This window comes from Melanotaenia boesemani, chromosome 13 (genome assembly GCF_017639745.1).
Source record: "Melanotaenia boesemani isolate fMelBoe1 chromosome 13, fMelBoe1.pri, whole genome shotgun sequence".
Taxonomy (NCBI): domain Eukaryota; kingdom Metazoa; phylum Chordata; class Actinopteri; order Atheriniformes; family Melanotaeniidae; genus Melanotaenia; species Melanotaenia boesemani.
In genome coordinates this window covers 3,255,313-3,272,872 of record NC_055694.1, presented here as the reverse complement: position 1 = coordinate 3,272,872, position 17,560 = coordinate 3,255,313, and the positions used below count along the sequence as shown (strand labels likewise).

The window sequence follows — 17,560 nt, the reverse complement described above, 5'->3', positions numbered from 1 at the left end:
GAGATGTTAATGAACTGAAATAAATCACAATGTGTCAGTAAAAATCAGATGTCCTTGAAATGAAAGCAGATTTCTTATAAGGCTTCATCTTGGTAAACTTCAGAAGTTCACTCGTCATAATATGCATCTTCTTTCTGGAACATTACTGGTGTTTCTGTGTCGAATTTGGGTATTACCCCTTTATTCTCTGGACTGTGATTGGTTGAAAAAGGTATAAATCACAAAAATAAACCAATACGTTGCAGAGAAATTTGTTCATGAGAGAAATATAATTAGTTTTCCAGTGCTGGTAACTGAGAAAGGAGAACTGGCACATTTGAGAAGGTTCAAGGTGTGGACATACCTGTGTTAAGGGCTCTGGTTCATTCTTTTAGCTTCTGCTTATGACACGTTACTTTACTGATTCCTAGATAAATTTGGCTGCTGTCTTGTGATTAAAATAATGATATATAATATCAGTTCGTTTTAATTTAAAATTCCATACAAAACACTTCTGTAATAATCTCACGTCTCAGCTTTCTTTTGAGACCAGCATGATACATACAGCCCTTGTAGTTGGGTTTATTTTGGGTCTGTCATTTCAGACAGGAGGCAGAAAACAAGAGGTTAAGAATGGCAAATAAGAAAATCCCAAACATCATATACAGATGCATTACATGTCATACAAGCATACAGTATATGTGTTACCACAGTGGCTGAGGGTTGTAAACCAGTAGAGCACTACTGCTCAAAATCCCTCAATTTGTTCCTAATGACAAACTACTTATAACATACTTCCATCATTGGTGTGTGAGTGTGTGGGTGTAAACATTGTAAAGCACTTTGTAGACCCTTTCAAAGATTTAAAAGGGTTGTATAAATTCAGAGCTTTAACCGTTCAGTGTCTATTGAGTGATTTGCCTTTATTAGCCTTTCTTCATTCAGCATGTACAAAGCAGAGAATCATGAAAAGACTCAGGGACTCTGGAGAAATCTCTGTGTGTAAAAGCCAAGGACAGAAGCTACAGTTAGATGGTCGTGACGTCGAGTCCTCAGGCAGCACTGCATCAGACCTTGATCAGTACAGCCACACTGGCTCAGAAGAACCTTTGAAAACCATTTTAACTCAACACATTCCAGTTGTTTCCAGAAATGGTACCTGAAACTGTTCATGTTTCAGCTTTTACATCTGGTTCTGCATGCCGAGATTAGAAAGTAATCCAGGCTGTTGTCAGAAAGCAGGAAAAGCCAGCATCTGTGAAGGTATGAGGAGCTTCAAGAAGCAGAAGCAGAGGTGGATGTTTTAGGTTTTTTCAAAGACTATGCTGCCATCAAGGTGACGTATTTTCCCAGGAGGTCCATGGTACCAGGACCATGTCAGACCTCATGTCAGACCTGGCCTGCCTGCAGTGCATATCTGTCTCCTATTAAACATATATGGAGCATCATGACAAGGAGACTCAAACAACCATGAACTGTTACTTGTTTCACTCTTCTTATTGTCTCTTGTAAATATTTTAAACTATTTATCAAATTGCTGAAAATTTCTTAAGTGGACTTTGAAAAAAAACTTTTCAACTTTATGGAAATAAAAAAATATTCTGCATTTCATTACACAGCTCCATCAGGAGTCCATTTAAAGATTAGATAACTGAAGCAACTTTAACCCTTCCAACTCCGAGCCATTTTTTACATTTGTAAACCAGTCTGTAGCAGCTGGAGCTTTTAATCCCAGTACAAACCAGTCTGTAGCAACTGGAGCTTTTAATCCCAGTATAAACCAGTCTGTAGCAGCTGGAGCTTTTAATCCCAGTATAAACCAGTCTGTAGCAGCTGGAGCTTTTAATCCCAGTATAAACCAGTCTGTAGCAGCTGGAGCTATTAATCCCAGTATAAACCAGTCTGTAGCAGCTGGAGCTTTTAATCCCAGTATAAACCAGTCTGTAGCAGCTGAAGCTTTTAATCCCAGTATAAACCAGTCCGTAGCAGCTGGAGCTTTTAATCCCAGTATTAACCAGTCCGTAGCAGCTGGAGCTTTTAATCCCAGTATAAACCAGTCCGTAGCAGCTGGAGCTTTTAATCCCAGTATAAACCAGTCTGTAGCAGCTGGAGCTTTTAATCCCAGTATAAACCAGTCTGTAGTAGCTGTCATATTATGAGGCTAAAATGATGTAAAATGAATGTATGAATAGATAAAGCAGCATAAAGGTCGACCAGAAGAAGAAAGCAGAATTTATTACTAACAGAACTTTGTAGAAATAACACACAGATCGACAGTGACCAAACCTTTTCTCATCTTGGGTTTATTCTTTGCTATAGACACACATAGAACTTTCTGCTCGCTGGTTGATCTTTGGCTGCTCCTGATTGGACGTTACCGTCAATCTAAGCTCTCTGATTGGTGGAAAGTCTGACAGGAAGTGGCTTCATCGTCATGTCCAGGTCTAAATAGAGGTCTCTTAGCAACATAGTAGTGATAGTGATGTTTTATGATGAACTGTGATAAATAATGCTGTTATCATGGATCATTGTGGATTTACCAGATAGAGTCTCTGAATAAAACTACATTTAGTGGCTGGATTGTAAACCTCCTGGATGGGATAGAAATGCTGGAAAACTTCCATAGATCATCTAAAGGGAAGCTATCCATCACATTTACCAAATACGGAGCTACACACTGAGACGCTCCTGATGATAGAAGTGATCTCGTTTGCAGGTGTCCAAAATCTTGAGTAGAGGTGAAGACAAATTCACATGAATTTACCAGTGGACTTCCTAATCATATCTCCATTTATTGCCTTCATATTTTAATGTATTTCCTAGCAAGTGTCCAGAAAGTTAGTCCCTGAAGTTTTCAGATGGTAAATTATCAAGTATGACATCTGGAAGTTGGTTGACGCCAGGATCTGAGGTGGCAGTTTAACCGCAGTAACAAGCTGTCATGTTCAGATGGGAATGCATCAGAATCCAATTACTGAAAGCCCACAGCTAACTGGCAGAGAACAGAAAGGAGGGAGAAAGGGGAAGAGATCTGAGATGAAAGAGAGAAGGCAAAGTTGTAGAATTTGTTATTCCAAATGAAAGAAAGAACGATAAATACACATACGCTATATACATTCATAGACAAACTGGCCACTTTATAAGGTCTACTTGTTCAACAAAAATATGTAATAAACCAATTATTCTCAGTCATTTTGCTCTCAAATGAGCAAACAACACGTCCAACCTTGAAGCAGATAGCTAAGAACAGGAAACTGAGGCTTCAATTCACACACACTCACCAACACTGGACAATAGAAGATGGAGAAACGTTGCTGGTCTGATGAGTCTCCATTTCAGCTCCACATTCAGATGTTCGACTCAGAATCTGCTGGAAACATCATGAAAACATGGATCCATCCTGCCTTGGATCAACGCTTCAGGCTGCTGCTGGTGTAATGGTGGGGGGATGTTTTCTTGACCCACTTTGGGCCCCTTAGTACCAACATGGCCTGGTTCCCTCCATCCCTTTATGACCACAGTGGAGCATCTTCTGATGCTACTTCCAGCAGGATAATGCACCATGTCACAAAGCTCAGATCATCTCCACCTGCTTTCTAGAACATGATTGCATGAAAAAAAAAAAAAAATTGAAAGGGAAGGTAACGTTACAGAGACAAAACTATATGACCAAGAAACATGACATTGGGTTAAAGAAAAGAAGAAAAAGAAAAAAAGAACTGAAACAAAATCAATAGAAAAATGAAATAATGGGTCTGAAAGAGGTGAAGGGAGTAATAGAGACCACAATCATGAAACTGGAAAGGAAATGATGAAATGAATGGTAAAAATGAAAGGAAAGAAATGTCCTCGGCTCAGAGAACACAAAGAGGTAAAATCCAATAAAGGGGAAAGGTATGACAGCAACGACAGAAGAGGTGGAGAAAGATCCACAGCGAAACCAGAACAGGCCACACATTGTAGTTTTATACAGGAAAAGAAGAATATAAACAAAAACATATAGGAGTGGATGTTTAAAACATATGAGAAATAAAAGAAAGGGAGAATATTCAAAGCAAAAAAAAAATAAATAAAAAGACAGATCAGATGATTGAGACTGATACTGATAATACATCTAACCTTATGTACTGATCAAGATTTTATTACTCTATATTAAATATAACTCCGAGCCATGGTTGGGAAATACATTTACACTCGGCCATGACAGGAAAGAGAGCAGTAACAAAATTTAATCAGCAAATTTATTCAACTGCTCGGGTCTTTATAGCGTCTCATTTAGCAACCGCTCTACAATTATTTTAATTATTTCTTCTATACGTGTTAGTTTCTTAGACTAACAAATAGGCCTTTGATAATCATATATTGTCCTGCAAATGTAATTAAAATAATTTAATTATCTGACTCAATTCTGACTTAATGTTGATTATTTAACAGCGTATGTAAAAGATTCACATGTATGACAGGCGCCAAGCTGTGGACCTGATCTCTTTTTGTGTGAAGAGATGTGATATTAGCTGCTTATTTAAAGCTTATTGTTTAGCTTTTAGACTCTCTGTGAAGCAGTGAAGGAATGGGATGGAATAGGACCTTCCCCGGAGTTTAGATGAAGGCGGTGAGCAGAGATGAGGTGTCAAATACTTCTGAGGAGACTCCTTTGGTATCAGAAAGAGGTAGAGATGGGGAGGGAGGCAGGTTGAAAGTCAGCCTGGAGGGGAAATGACACACAAGAAGACTGTTTTAAAGAATGTGGACGAGCCTGGTGGGTTCAGACAGTAGCAGGACCGTTGAGCCAGAGTTGTCTCAACAGAAGTGAAGACTGAGGAGAGTTTGACGGAGTGTAGCTGGAAGAAAAGCCCAAACTCCTGTGGTTGAGAGAGGGAAGATCTTCCTGATTGATCGATCATGCGCATACGTTTATATTTAATACTAACAATTTTATATAAAAATAAATAATCATATGAAAAAAAAACTTAAGAGTTTTGAAACATAAATAAAAATGGTATTTTTACAAAAGAAATTGCACAAAACCAATATGTTATAAGTAATTACTTAAATATGGAAAGCCTGTTTATCATAACTAATATAAACTGCCCCTCTAAGAAAGTGTAACGGTTTCAGCAAACTGGACCACAGAAGATGTCAGGATAGAGGATTGGTAATTAAACAGATTTTATTGTCAGGAACTGAATAGTTCTCAGGAAATCCGGGTCTGGTCACGTCGCCCACTAGCCTGTGAGAATAGGAGATTCCAGGTGAGAATAAGCGTGGCAGACTGGGGAAGTGTGAATTCTGACGCTTACGTACCGGCAGAAGAAATGGAGGACGCAGGGGGTCGCTGAACCGGGAGGGTGGTAAATGGTCCACTGCGGCTGAGGTGTAGTGAGAAGGGCCGAGACCAGGTTGGTGGATAAAGGCTGGGGGAAAAACAGTTAGTCAGACCTAAGATCCCTACTGAGGTCCACTGAATCCTCTGGGGAAGACAACAAGGAGAACAAGTAGTGTTAGGGATAAATCCGTTTCCACATCCACATCCACATCCGAAATCCTGTATCCAAATCCAGAATCCAATTATTCAATCCAAGTCCAATAATCCAAATCCAATAGTCAAATCCAAAAAGAAAGTCCAAGGGTCAATACACGGGCAGAATCCAAACAGATAGCAGAGTTACCAGACAGGGAGGAGGCAGGCAGAATCAGGAAGTCTTGGTCGGAATACGAGTCGGAGGTCTGAACACAGGCAGGCAGGCAGATAATAAGGGCTGGAAACGTGCAGGGTAAACCGAGACGATCTGGCAGGGAACTGTTGTCAAGCACAGGTATATAAAGGGCACCGCACAGGTGGAGCGCATCAGCAATCAAAGGCGCACTGAAAAAATAAAAGGATGCCTTCAGGGACGGCATGGAGATCCGGATAACAGGCCAAGACCGTGACAGCAAGTTACCACCTGGATTTAACTAAGCAAATAAAGGAGCCTCCCATTGGTTAATTACTGCAACTAGTTATTTAACTCCAACTGATGCAATGAGCAGCTTCTCATTTCTTAAACAAGCATGTGGAAAGACACGTCCAGTGGTCGTGCAGAAGATGTTAGTCTGTTTCAGAAGGGTCAGATCATCGGCATCAAGCAGGGAAAACATCTCAGGAGAAGCAGAAACTACTAGAACTGGGTTCAGAACTGTCCAACACATTATTAAAAACTGGAAGGATGGTGGGGAACCTTCGTCCTTCAGGAAGAAATGTGGTCGGAAAAACATCCTGAATGAAGGTGATCACTTCAGCGTTTGGTGGAATCAGATGGAAGAAAAACAGCAGTAGAACTCAGGACCATGTTTAATGGTGAAAGTTAGAACATTTCCACATGAACAATGTGAAGGAACTCAAGGGCCTGACTACTGTGGAGCCAGAAGAAAACCACTAACCAGTGAGGCTAACCGGAGAAAAAGGCTTCAGTTTGCTAGGGAGCAAAAAGAGCATGGACTCTGGAGCCATGGAAGAAGGTCATGTGGTCTGATGAGTCCAGGTTTACCCTGGTCCAGAGTGATGGAGCATCAGGGTAAGAAGAGAGGAGGATGAAGTGATGCAGTATCATGCCTAGAGCTACTGTACAAGCCTGTGGGGGCAGTCTATGTCCAATAATATATATTAATATAATATAATATATATTAGACCATGTGATTGTTTTTTTTTTTTTTTGTTTGTTTGTTTGTTTGTTTGTTTGTTTGTTTTTTTGGCTGGGTAGTGCATTTTGCTTTATTAGTTTAGTTTACTTTATTGATCAGGAAGCATGAACAGCAGCATTGATCACAGAGAAAATTCTGCTATGTACCAGATTGTAGCTCTCTGAGCTAATTTCCATTTGCAGGCCCTAAAAAAGACAGAAAATAAAAAACACATATACAGATAATAGTTAAAAAAAACTCTTATACATAACTAATTACATTAGCGTAAAATAAAGGAATGCTGTCTGGAATGTTTTTATGGGAAAATTGGATTTATTTTTCATAAAGATTTGCGACAACCATATAATGTGTTAAAAGGCTTCACCTTCAACCTAATTTCATCTGCAGCTGAAAACAACCAAGCCTTGTTTTTCTACAATTAATAAGATCCCCAAACCACCTGAGAGTCTTCCATCTCACTTCTGTTCAATTTCACAGTGTAGCGTCTTTCTTTGAAGCTAAAATTATGAATTTTCACCAACGACTCATTATATGGTTAATTAAACACTTCAGACGTGTCCTTTTTAACATCCTCCACCTTATTCAGTCGTTTTTCCCTCAGCTGTTACTAAAACTTCCCGCCTTTTTCAGATGTTCTTCACCTTTTCGATTAAAATCATTCACTCCTCCTTTATGTCTTCCCATGTTTATTTTAGTCTGAAATGCTGTAAAAACTGAAGGTCTAAAATAAAATAAAATAAAATAAAAAAACAGGTGGCAAATATTAACAATCCTAATTATTTCTGACAAATCTCTTATTTGCCATATATTTTTTTACATTTGTTTATTTTTAATCATTATTCCAGGCACATCAATCCATATCAGCAATATAAACAAAAAACAAGAATGAAACATCTGAAGATAAAAATATGAAACATCTAAAACGCTGTAGGAACAGACAGAAGTGCTTCGAAAAGCAGGAGTACCTTGTATTACTTAAATTTTATTTCATTTCATTTCTAAATTGAAGGAATTAAAAAATAACTATGTGAAGAACTAGATTAGTAATTTCATGGGGAGTATAGCATGACGTCACACACTCGTGTTTACCAGCCGGTCCGGCCGCGTGTGTGTACGTTCATGTGAATCGCCTCCTCCTCCCTTCTCTCAGAGCCCTCGGCCCTCCTTTCCTATGAAAACCTGAAGGCATCAAGCAAGGCTGCACGTATTTTTGAAGTGAATTGACAGAACAAAACATTCACCAGAAGATGACCAGAATCCGATGTTACCTCTAAAAAACCTACAGTCGTTGTTTAAATAAGAAAGGGACATAGCCCAGATTAACATTGCGAGAGCTGAAGAGGCTTCAGCTTGACCCGGAGCGAGCTCTTCTTTTCCTGGACAGGAAGGTAACAACAAATTTATAAAGTTCTTTGACATGTTTCAAAATGGTGATAATGTTTTTCTCAGTGTGTTTACACGGACAAAGCGAGTGGGGGGAAGAGGCAGAGGGAGGTGTGGCTTTGTTCAGATCTACAGCCAGTGCATTTCTCCCCTTTTAACTCCACTAATGAAACACATGAATTTATACGTAAAATTCTGTAATACAGGATGAAAAATAATGACATTATTTGACACAAATATGTAGCTTTATTTAACTTAAACACTTAAAAATGTTTAGTCACAACCCTCTCCGGTCACCCAGTGGTGTTCCGCAGGGCTCAGTCCCGGGGCTTCCCATTCTTAATTTATTATATTCCCACTAGTTCTGTTTCTTTCACCCAGCTCTACCAAACCCACTTCCATCATTCCTCTCTTTTTCTGTTTGGCTGCTTAGAAGAAATTAAAACCTGGGCCCTCGTTTATCCACTTGTCCCTTATTTCCATCTGTCAACCCTGATTTTATATTTGCTGATATTTTACATTTGCTTATGTGACCCTGAATAAGTGGAGGAGGAAGATGATGATGATGTACAGGGACACTTTATCCATTTTTATCAAGAAGCAAATCTATTTTTTAAAAATCTTCTCCAGCCTTAGGAAACTTGTCACCACATTTCTTCACCTTTGAGCCGATTATCCTAAAGTTGGACAAAAAAAAAAAAAAAACGTAAATGCTCTTCCTTTTTTTCATGCACATGTGAAATAAAACATGTATGTATTTACCATGATGGTAACACAGCTTGGTATGCAAAGTCAACACAACATACAACATATGCTGTAAACAGAAAGCAACAGGAGCTTTTTGTTCATGAAGACATGTTTTATCTGAAAGGCTTCTTCAGGTTCACCTGACTGGTGGAGTTTTGGGTTTATAAGGTGTTGAGATCTTCACACTCTTTTAATATTGAAGTCAGACTTGTTTCACGGCTCCACCGACCAATCCTTTTGGTTATTTGGGCCGTTGCCACCTGTCAGCGGTTAAACCTGTCGGACCAATGTGTGATGTTTCGGAGACGTAAGGTGGGAGTGAAACTGTTCCAGTGGAAGTGTTAGATGGGTGATACATTCAGGGCCTCACATGTGTTTAATGATAGGTTTTCTTTTCAGTTTTTAGCTCAGATTTTATTTCCTTTCAGGAATGTAATTACTACTCTTAAAAGATTATCTCATCTTCACATATGGAAAGTGTAATATCAGACATGAAGTCCATGGTTTTTATATTTCAGCAAATGAAAACCTTGTTGAATCCACCCCCTCATTTATTGACCTTTTTCTATGTTCACATCAAACAAGATGGGATGTAAATGAATAACTCGTCCCTTCAAAAATGACACTCAAGGGGCACTTAGTGAAAATAATGTAGAGGGCTGTTGACCAAACTTTAGTACCTGTGTGACGAGTGAGATTGTGGGGTAAGGACATAAAAAAGGCCTTTGGGAAAGCTTAGTTTGCTTTGTTTCTGAAGCAGCGGAATCTAATTTTGGCTAAACTCGCAGCTTTGTATCTGTAGATATAACATGGTTGTGGTTGAAACCAGTTCTTTTACCAACAGCTGATGATGTTGTTGGAGAAACAGTAAAGAATATGTAAAGAATGAAGATTGGCCTAAATCTTCTTTAAAACCAAGGAGTTTATTCTGTTTCATTTCACTGTTTTATCAACAAAAATAAAAACATTCGAGTTAGAAAATCAACTGAATTAGCAGGAAGCAGGAAAGAAAATGAGACATTTGATGGATGATGGAAACGTGAGGTTTGGGATCAATCTTTATTGATTTTGAGTATGTTTTTATTTTTATCTGTTTAAACATGTGACAGCAGTGGTTTGTAAAACAGGAAGTAAAAGTCATCTATTGGCATTTCAAAATATGAAATATTGCCAAACAACCTTTAAGTGATTGATGCTAACAGCTACTGAGTGGTTGCAGCTTGACCTTTCCTTGTACAGCATCCAGTACTGCTGCAAACTGTAATGGAGCAGTGGTGTGTGTGTTCGGGATGTGTGCATTAATGCAGCAGGCACTCTGGTTAAAATGTTTATGATTTTACAGCATCTGTCAAGAGATGTGATTTAATAATAAGGTTTTTTTTTTTTTTTTGTTTGTTTTTTTTTAATCTGTTAGTGTTATTGTGTCATTGTTGTTATGCTTTGTAGTTGTTAATGGGATAGTAAAGCAGCAATAACAAAGACATATGAGGAGCTACAGCTACTATGTGGATGTTGGGTTAAGCTTTTGGTGGCATTTTATTTAAAAACGAGGTTTGCAAAGTGGAATGGTGGCATGAATTCTGTCAAGGTTAAATGATTTGTTTGGTAGCAGCACATGAGGTCGGTATGTTTAGTGTTTGCACTATCATGGAGCTGTAGCTTTTCTAATGTAGGTGCTGTTGTCGTAGATGATTAATGAGGATGTAAGCAGGATCAGCCATCGTAGCCAGTAAATTCCTAAAGTTACCATAAGTAATCAAGAGAGAATCATTGTTAGCATGTTATCACCTGCCAGAGAGGGAGGACAGAAATGTCTCATTTCCCTTCTGTTTTATTAGAATTTGCTTAGGTTTAGTAACAACATCCATTCTCTAAGATTCCTAGATGTCTCTAGACACTGAGAATGTTATTATGAACCTGATTATGGTGGAGAAATTCCTGATTAACTTTGGGAATGTCTTTTTAGGGTTTTTTTTCTGAAGTATGGCCAGGGTTTAAAGGTTTAAACTGTTATCGTTAAATTAATTAAAAATCACCGTCATTGTTCTTCTCTTCATACGTATCTTCTCTGACACAAACACCCTAATTAATACATTTTAGGCCAATTAGGTTTCTAAGTGGCCTGAATATGTTTCATATTGGAGGGAGAAAAAAAGAAACTTTTAGCATCAGATCTGAACTCTACTTGAAGTAACAGCAGTTATCTTTTATGTCTTTTATGTGTTTTTAAATCCATCTTCATTGTCCACATCTGCATGTGGCTGACTGCACACAGAATGACTCGGTTCATGGGGCTCAGATTGTAAAAGAGTGGTTCAGGGAACAGGAGACATCACTTTCACACATGGATCGGCCACCATGGAGTCCAGAGTCTTTGGGATGTGCTGGAGAAGGCTTTGTGTTGTTGGTTTGACTCTCCCATCATCTTTTTTTTTTTATAACTTGTCCTGTCCAGCATCATAGCAGCAAAATGATAATTTGGTTGCTGTATCTTGCTGAACAAATTTGCTCTGCCAGGGGGAGGCCTATGGGTAAGGCTCCTCTAACTTACCTCTACTATCTCTCCCATCATCAATACAAGAGCTTGGAGAAAAATTAACGCAACTCTGGGTGGAAATAAATCTTTGCAGAAGCTTATAGAAACAATGCCACGGCAGATGCTGCTCGGAATAAAACCAAATATTAAAGTGTGTGACCTTTTTTTTTTTTTTTTTTTGGCCAGGCATCATAGTATGAAATAATAACTTCTTATATTCAACTTACTCTTTCACAGCCTCATGATGTTGCTCTTCGTACAAGAAATATAAAGGAAGTATTTTTATTTTAAAATAACTCCTTGAACTGTGTTTGCACAGATGGGAGGATGATACAGACAAACACACACTTTGCAAAATAAACTGCATAAACAGTGAAGATAAAGCTATATCAAACAAACAGAAATAATAGCAGGAGGGGAAAAAAGGAATTGGATGTTTTTATGAAATGCATCTCGTGGGGCCATGGGTGCTTATGATTTATAGTGAGTGGGTGTCCCAGGTAGTAATAAAAACTGTAGCCCTGCTTCCATTAGTGCAACGCTAGACCATTGATGAAAACACTCTGTGTGAAAAGATAGTGATGAACTGTTTGATAAGGTTATGAATTCTGTGTGTATAAAATAGCTACAGACTGAGGAATACAGTGGAAAAAAACAACAGCAGCCAACAAATAAAAGAGAAGTATTGTTTCCTGTTAGGCGATGATCCCTCTTTATGAAGGTTAGGTCAGCTTCTGCACAGGAAGTTTTACTGAGAAAGAAATGTCCAAGTAACACGATAAATGCAGAGGCAGATGTCAGTTTTCACTTGATGCCTTTGCTTCAGGTTCTGTCTCCCTTGTCTTCCTCTTTATCAGCTTTCTGTCTGAGTCTCTCCGTCTGGTTTTCAGTGTTGACATTTCTGAAGATGACCTCTGTGAACACTTTGATTTGTTTTCAGTAATTTTGCTCTCAGATGCTGACGGTCAGAGTAGTAATATATGAGTGGAACTGAACTTTATTTTTTTTTTATTAAAGTTTAATTAAATCACAATAATTTAGTCCCCAAAAGAAGAATCCTGACCAGCCTCTTTTTTTAGGTTCACCTGTTCAAATGCTTGTTAACACAAATATCTAATCAGCCAGTGTATGGTTTGTGTCTGTGTGTGTGTGTAGGTGGGGTGACCATATATGGTATTTGTGTGGTTGTTTCTGTGCTCCGCCATGGGTCTGCAGATTTAAATTAGCCTAAAGGCCCATTTATGCTCAAAGCTAGAGACAGATACAGAGTCTTTTTTCCATCTTCTGCCTCCTTTACGTTCAGAATTTGGAGCATTTTTGGGGCTCTTGTAGATGCATCCCAGCAGAGTATGGAGGGGTTCCCCTCTTTAATCAAGAGCGTAATTGTTTAATTTGAAAGCAAGATTTATTGTTTTCATGTTCAGACAAAGTCCGTTCATGCTCTCAAACATATCGTTCTTCCTTTCAAAACTCTGCTCCTCTTCTCAAGTTTAGGGTTGCAGGTTAAAATCTCCTGCATTCAAGCTCGGTCTCTTCTCCTCACCTTCACACACATCCTCTGCTTTTAGAACTTCTACTCTTGAATATTTTTCCTCTCTCTTGGGTTGCTGAATGAGCTGTCTGTCAAACATTCTCCAGCCAATAGAATACTAGATAAATGCAGACCGAGCAAATAGTCCTGCCTTCTACGGACCTGTATGCAGATGCATAAGGGATCTGTGACAGTATTTACATAAGTAAAGTTAGCTTAAATGGGCTTTAAAGTTTCCTCTGGGACATCCATCAAATGGAGACATTTATTTTAAAAATTTCACATTAGTGTAAAATTTGTGTTTATTATTGAATAAAAATAAAAATAATAAAAAAGCTGGACAATAGAAGATGGAGAAACGTTGCTGGTCTGATGAGTTTCCATTTCAGCTCCACATTCAGATGCTCGGCTCAGAATCTGCTGGAAACATCATGAAAACATGGATCCATCCTGAATTAGATCAACGCTTCAGGCTGCTGCTGGTGTAATGGTGGGGGGAGATTTTCTTGGCCCACTTTGGGCCCCTTAGTACCAGCGTGGCCTGGTTTAACCAGCACAGCCTACCTGAGTATTGTTGCTGACCATGTCCATCCCTTTATGTCCACAGTGGAGCATCTTCTGATGCTACTTCCAGCAGGATAATGCACCATGTCACAAAGCTCAGATCATCTCCACCTGCTTTCTAGAACATGACGATGAGTTCACTGGACTCCAACGGCCTCCACAGCCACCAGATCTCAGTCCAGTAGAGCAGCTTTGGGATGTGGTGGAACGGGAGATTCTCATCATGGATGCAGCCGACAAACCTGCAGCAGCTGTGTGATGCTGTCATGTCAATATGGAGCATAATGGGTTCCAGTCAAACTAAGTGAATGAACTCACTGATGTGCTGCTTATTTCTCATTCAGAAAAACTGCTATTTCTTAATCAGACTTGTTAAAGATGTTTTCTTGTCCTCTGCTGTGGCTGCTCATTTTGCCCGTGTAAATAACATTCTGTATTTCATTTCAGCTATGACCAGGTGTTCAATATCCAGTTAGCCCCAGAGCAAACTCTGCTATTACCCTGTATTGTTTGTTTTGATATATTGGTATTACATTTTGTGAACTTTTGCTTATTGTATAAATTGACTAATTTCTTCCAGTTCTTTCATTTTACTCTCCTCTTCATATTGCATCTTGGCCTCAGACTCATTTATCTTGCTGTTGTCTTTTTCTCACCCTTTCCTCTACATCCTACAGCAGATTGTTCTTGTCATTGTTCATTTGCTCATTTCTGAAATTACAAGGGTTATCTTGCATATTTAATAGAAACATTATTATTCAGACATCAGATTTTGGTCCCTGTAAGAAGCATTGTAAGTCTTTTAGCTTAATTCTATTAAAATAAATGAATAAAGGTTCATTTCTTTGGTTATTTAGAGCTGAAAAGTGTGTCTGGGCTCATCCTTGAAAAGTTCTGTCAGCTGAGGAGGGCTCAGAGTGGGGGCACAAATCAAAGATTGGATCACAATAAGATATTATTTTATTTCAGTGGATAATGATTCAGTGTTTTCCAGTATTACATATTCTGCTACAATATGATTTTGATTTGATTCAGAATCCAGAGATCACAATCTGACTCAGCACAATCACTTCCTTTCATATCAAATCGCTAAAAACAGCTAAAACATCCAAATCTAATCATCGTTAGCTCAGCCAGGCATTTAAATGAAAAGCAGTCTGTTCTAAATAAAACTGACTGCACCACATTCTGTATACTGAGCTTTAAAAGGTTTACAGAATGCAAAAGAAAAACTAAAAGAATAGTTTAGATATAATAAACAAGAAAATAAAATCTAATTTCATCACATATTTTAACTATTTTCAATTTGGATTGATGCTGTTGTCTGATGTGGTGATGTGGTGGTAAGCATCTCATAGCTGTTCCCTAGAATAGCTAGATGATGTTAGGGTGACGGAGGTCCAGGGATCTTTGTTCAGACCTTTGGACCTACTCATTCGCTCCTAAGCATCAATGGATGGATGATTGGTTTATCGATGGACTGAGTTACGATTGAATGGACAGACTGATTGACTATATTTTATTTCTCTTCTGTTATTCCTCTTCTCTGCATACAGGTGTTGAGTGCATTGTGGCTTTACCTGAACCAAAGAATTACTGGGATTCTGTCTTTGGCACCTGTGTTTTCCTCTTCTCGTTCCTCATCCCAGTGGCTATTATTAGCATCTGCTACAGTTTGATGGTCAAACGCCTGCGAAACGTTCGCATCCTCTCCGGCTCCAAGGAAAAGGATCGCAATCTGCGGCGCATCACCCGGATGGTCCTGGTGGTGGTAGCAGCATTTGTCGTCTGCTGGACTCCCATCCAGATCATGGTCCTGGCTCAGTCCCTGGGCTTCAACCTCAGCAGCTTGTACACGCTGGTCATGATGCACTTCTTCATCGCCCTGGGCTACGTTAACAGCAGCCTGAATCCCGTACTCTATGCCTTCCTGGATGAAAACTTTAAGCGCTGCTTCCGGGAGTTCTGCCAACCGTCTCCATTCCGACTTGATACCCAGCAGTCAGGCAGGATGAGGAGCATTGCCAGGGAGGTGGCAGCAGCCTACAGCTGCAAGGCTGGAGATGATGGGAGGCTTGGGGGAGGGACACCTAATCCCGCATGACTAGGCGTGGAGCTCCCTTTGGTGGGGGTAGACCCCCCACAGAGGGGAGAAACTCATGGAACAGGGAACTCCAACACAGAATTGACTCAGATTACAGCTCTCTAGCGGCACGAACCCTCCCGCCCCCCAACTAGAAGGCTGGCCTGGGGCGGGGGGGAGAGAGATGAGGAGGATGGGGTTGAAAGGAAAAGAATTTAGAAAGGGAATAACAAACAGCACTGGTAGGTGCAGACAAAACCATGTTGAAAAGACATGTACTTTGATGGGAATGGTGGTGGATTTCTTGGTGGAAGTTTCCAGAAATGAATGTAGCTCAACCCAGACTATCATCATAACTTCATAAACTGAGACTAACTGATTTTTGACCGGAGATAACCAAGTTGCAGAAAAACATGAAGAAATCTCGCTTAAGGAGTCAACTTTGTTCTTAAAAGTGGTAAAAGCATAATTTCACATTGGTCTCAGCTCCAAACAGCTAGCCTCATGAGCAGACGGGGTTCTGCTGAGGCTGGGGCCCAGTTGCTGCATCTCTCAACAACTACCTAACTTCATACTGGTATGGAAGCTCACAGTTTCAGAAAGTGTTTTAAAGAACAGCAGATCAGTAACAATCACAGATACCAAATCTGTGAAACCATCAGCACCACTTCAGTGGTTGAAGACAGAATATAAATAAGAAGTGGCACACGGATGGGGGGTTTCACCATGAAGTGAAGACTTGTGTGGAAATTGGTGAAATGGAGAAAAAAAACTCTCACCAGTTTACCGCAGATTATATTTGGTTTGAATAACTTTCAGAAGAATTGGATAACAGTGTCCTGATGACTTCAGAGTTATGAAGACTGATGGTCTCACTAAAAATGGTTTACTCTGCTCCTGGAAAGAGTTGTGATGTTTGGATAGGCAGGAAGTTCAATGTAAGAGCTGTAAAAAATAAAAGAGAGACAAAAATAGCCAATAAGAACTATGTGTGACAAATTACTCCTTAACAATACTTCTTTAATTATGTCAGTTGACCTTAATCAGGTCACAAGAATGTTCTCACTCATCCAGGGAAACTCTCTCAAAGTATCCTGAACAAAGCAAAACTAAGAAATCTGGTTCTAAATCAAAGTTATAAGAATCTTCAGGAGATTTTTACGATTACCTGTGGGGTATTGGGATCAGGGATGGGGGGTGTAACTTTAAAATGACATGAAAACTGGAAAACATGAGTAGCGTTCAGACGAACATTTTTAGTCATTGTATAAATGACAATACCTGTTTCTTCTGGTTGTGGTGGGTCAAAATTATGGCTTTTCTATCAGTTATTTCAACTTGACATAGGTAAAAACAACTGAGTTGAAAATACAGTTTGAAGCACTTAAAATTTATGACATCTCACAAACCACAGCAACAAGGCTGCGGATTTGTCAGACATCAGGCATTTTAATCAAGACTTTGGCATTAAGTAACATCTGGAAAAGTAAGCTGATGGATGTTTGGAACTCATCCACTTTCCCCTGAGCTTCTGTCCTGCTAATTAGATAGCAGTTATTTTGACCGCATCCATAGAAAATGTGATAGATAATACAAACAGGTACAGATAGATTGTTGTTGGGAACATCCAGTCTGGCTTGGCTGAGTGTACTTGCTGTCAAGTTTGTGAATCTAAGAAAAAGTTGATGTATTACGTGGTGATACGGGTTTTAGGAGTGTTTGTAGTGAACACGCTGGGTTTGAGAAATATCAATGTGGAGCATTTACACAGTGGTGGGTAAAGGTGTTACCACTGTGGTGGGAAAGGGTCACGGTGGTCTGACCCCATTTCAAGGGACAAAGGGGCTCTCTCTCTTCTTGGTGTCTTAAAGTGGAAATCAGCCCTAAAACATAAAAAAAAAAAAAAAAAAACATCCTCGTGATTTACAGTTTGAGGCATTTTACTGATATTCTAACATTTCTTAAACTTAAAACTTTGTTTTGTAAGTTTTTCTGAAATGTTCCTAACTTTTATCTCTGATTATCGATCGATGGGGATTTATAGAATCTTAGCTGG

The 17,560-nt window shown here is 39.3% G+C and overlaps 1 protein-coding gene across 2 annotated transcripts in view; it reads left to right on the top strand.

Moving 5' to 3' along the window:
• The window catches only part of oprl1 (opiate receptor-like 1), a 93,917-nt gene extending 77,165 nt beyond the window's left edge, over window positions 1-16,752 (top strand). For both annotated transcript variants that reach the window (XM_042004674.1, XM_042004673.1), the window contains exon 6: window positions 14,978-16,752. In XM_042004674.1, the coding sequence (XP_041860608.1) occupies window positions 14,978-15,525 (548 nt within the window). In that variant the 3' untranslated portion in view covers window positions 15,526-16,752. The remainder of the gene's footprint in view (window positions 1-14,977) is intronic.
• The last annotated feature ends 808 nt before the right edge of the window (window positions 16,753-17,560 follow it).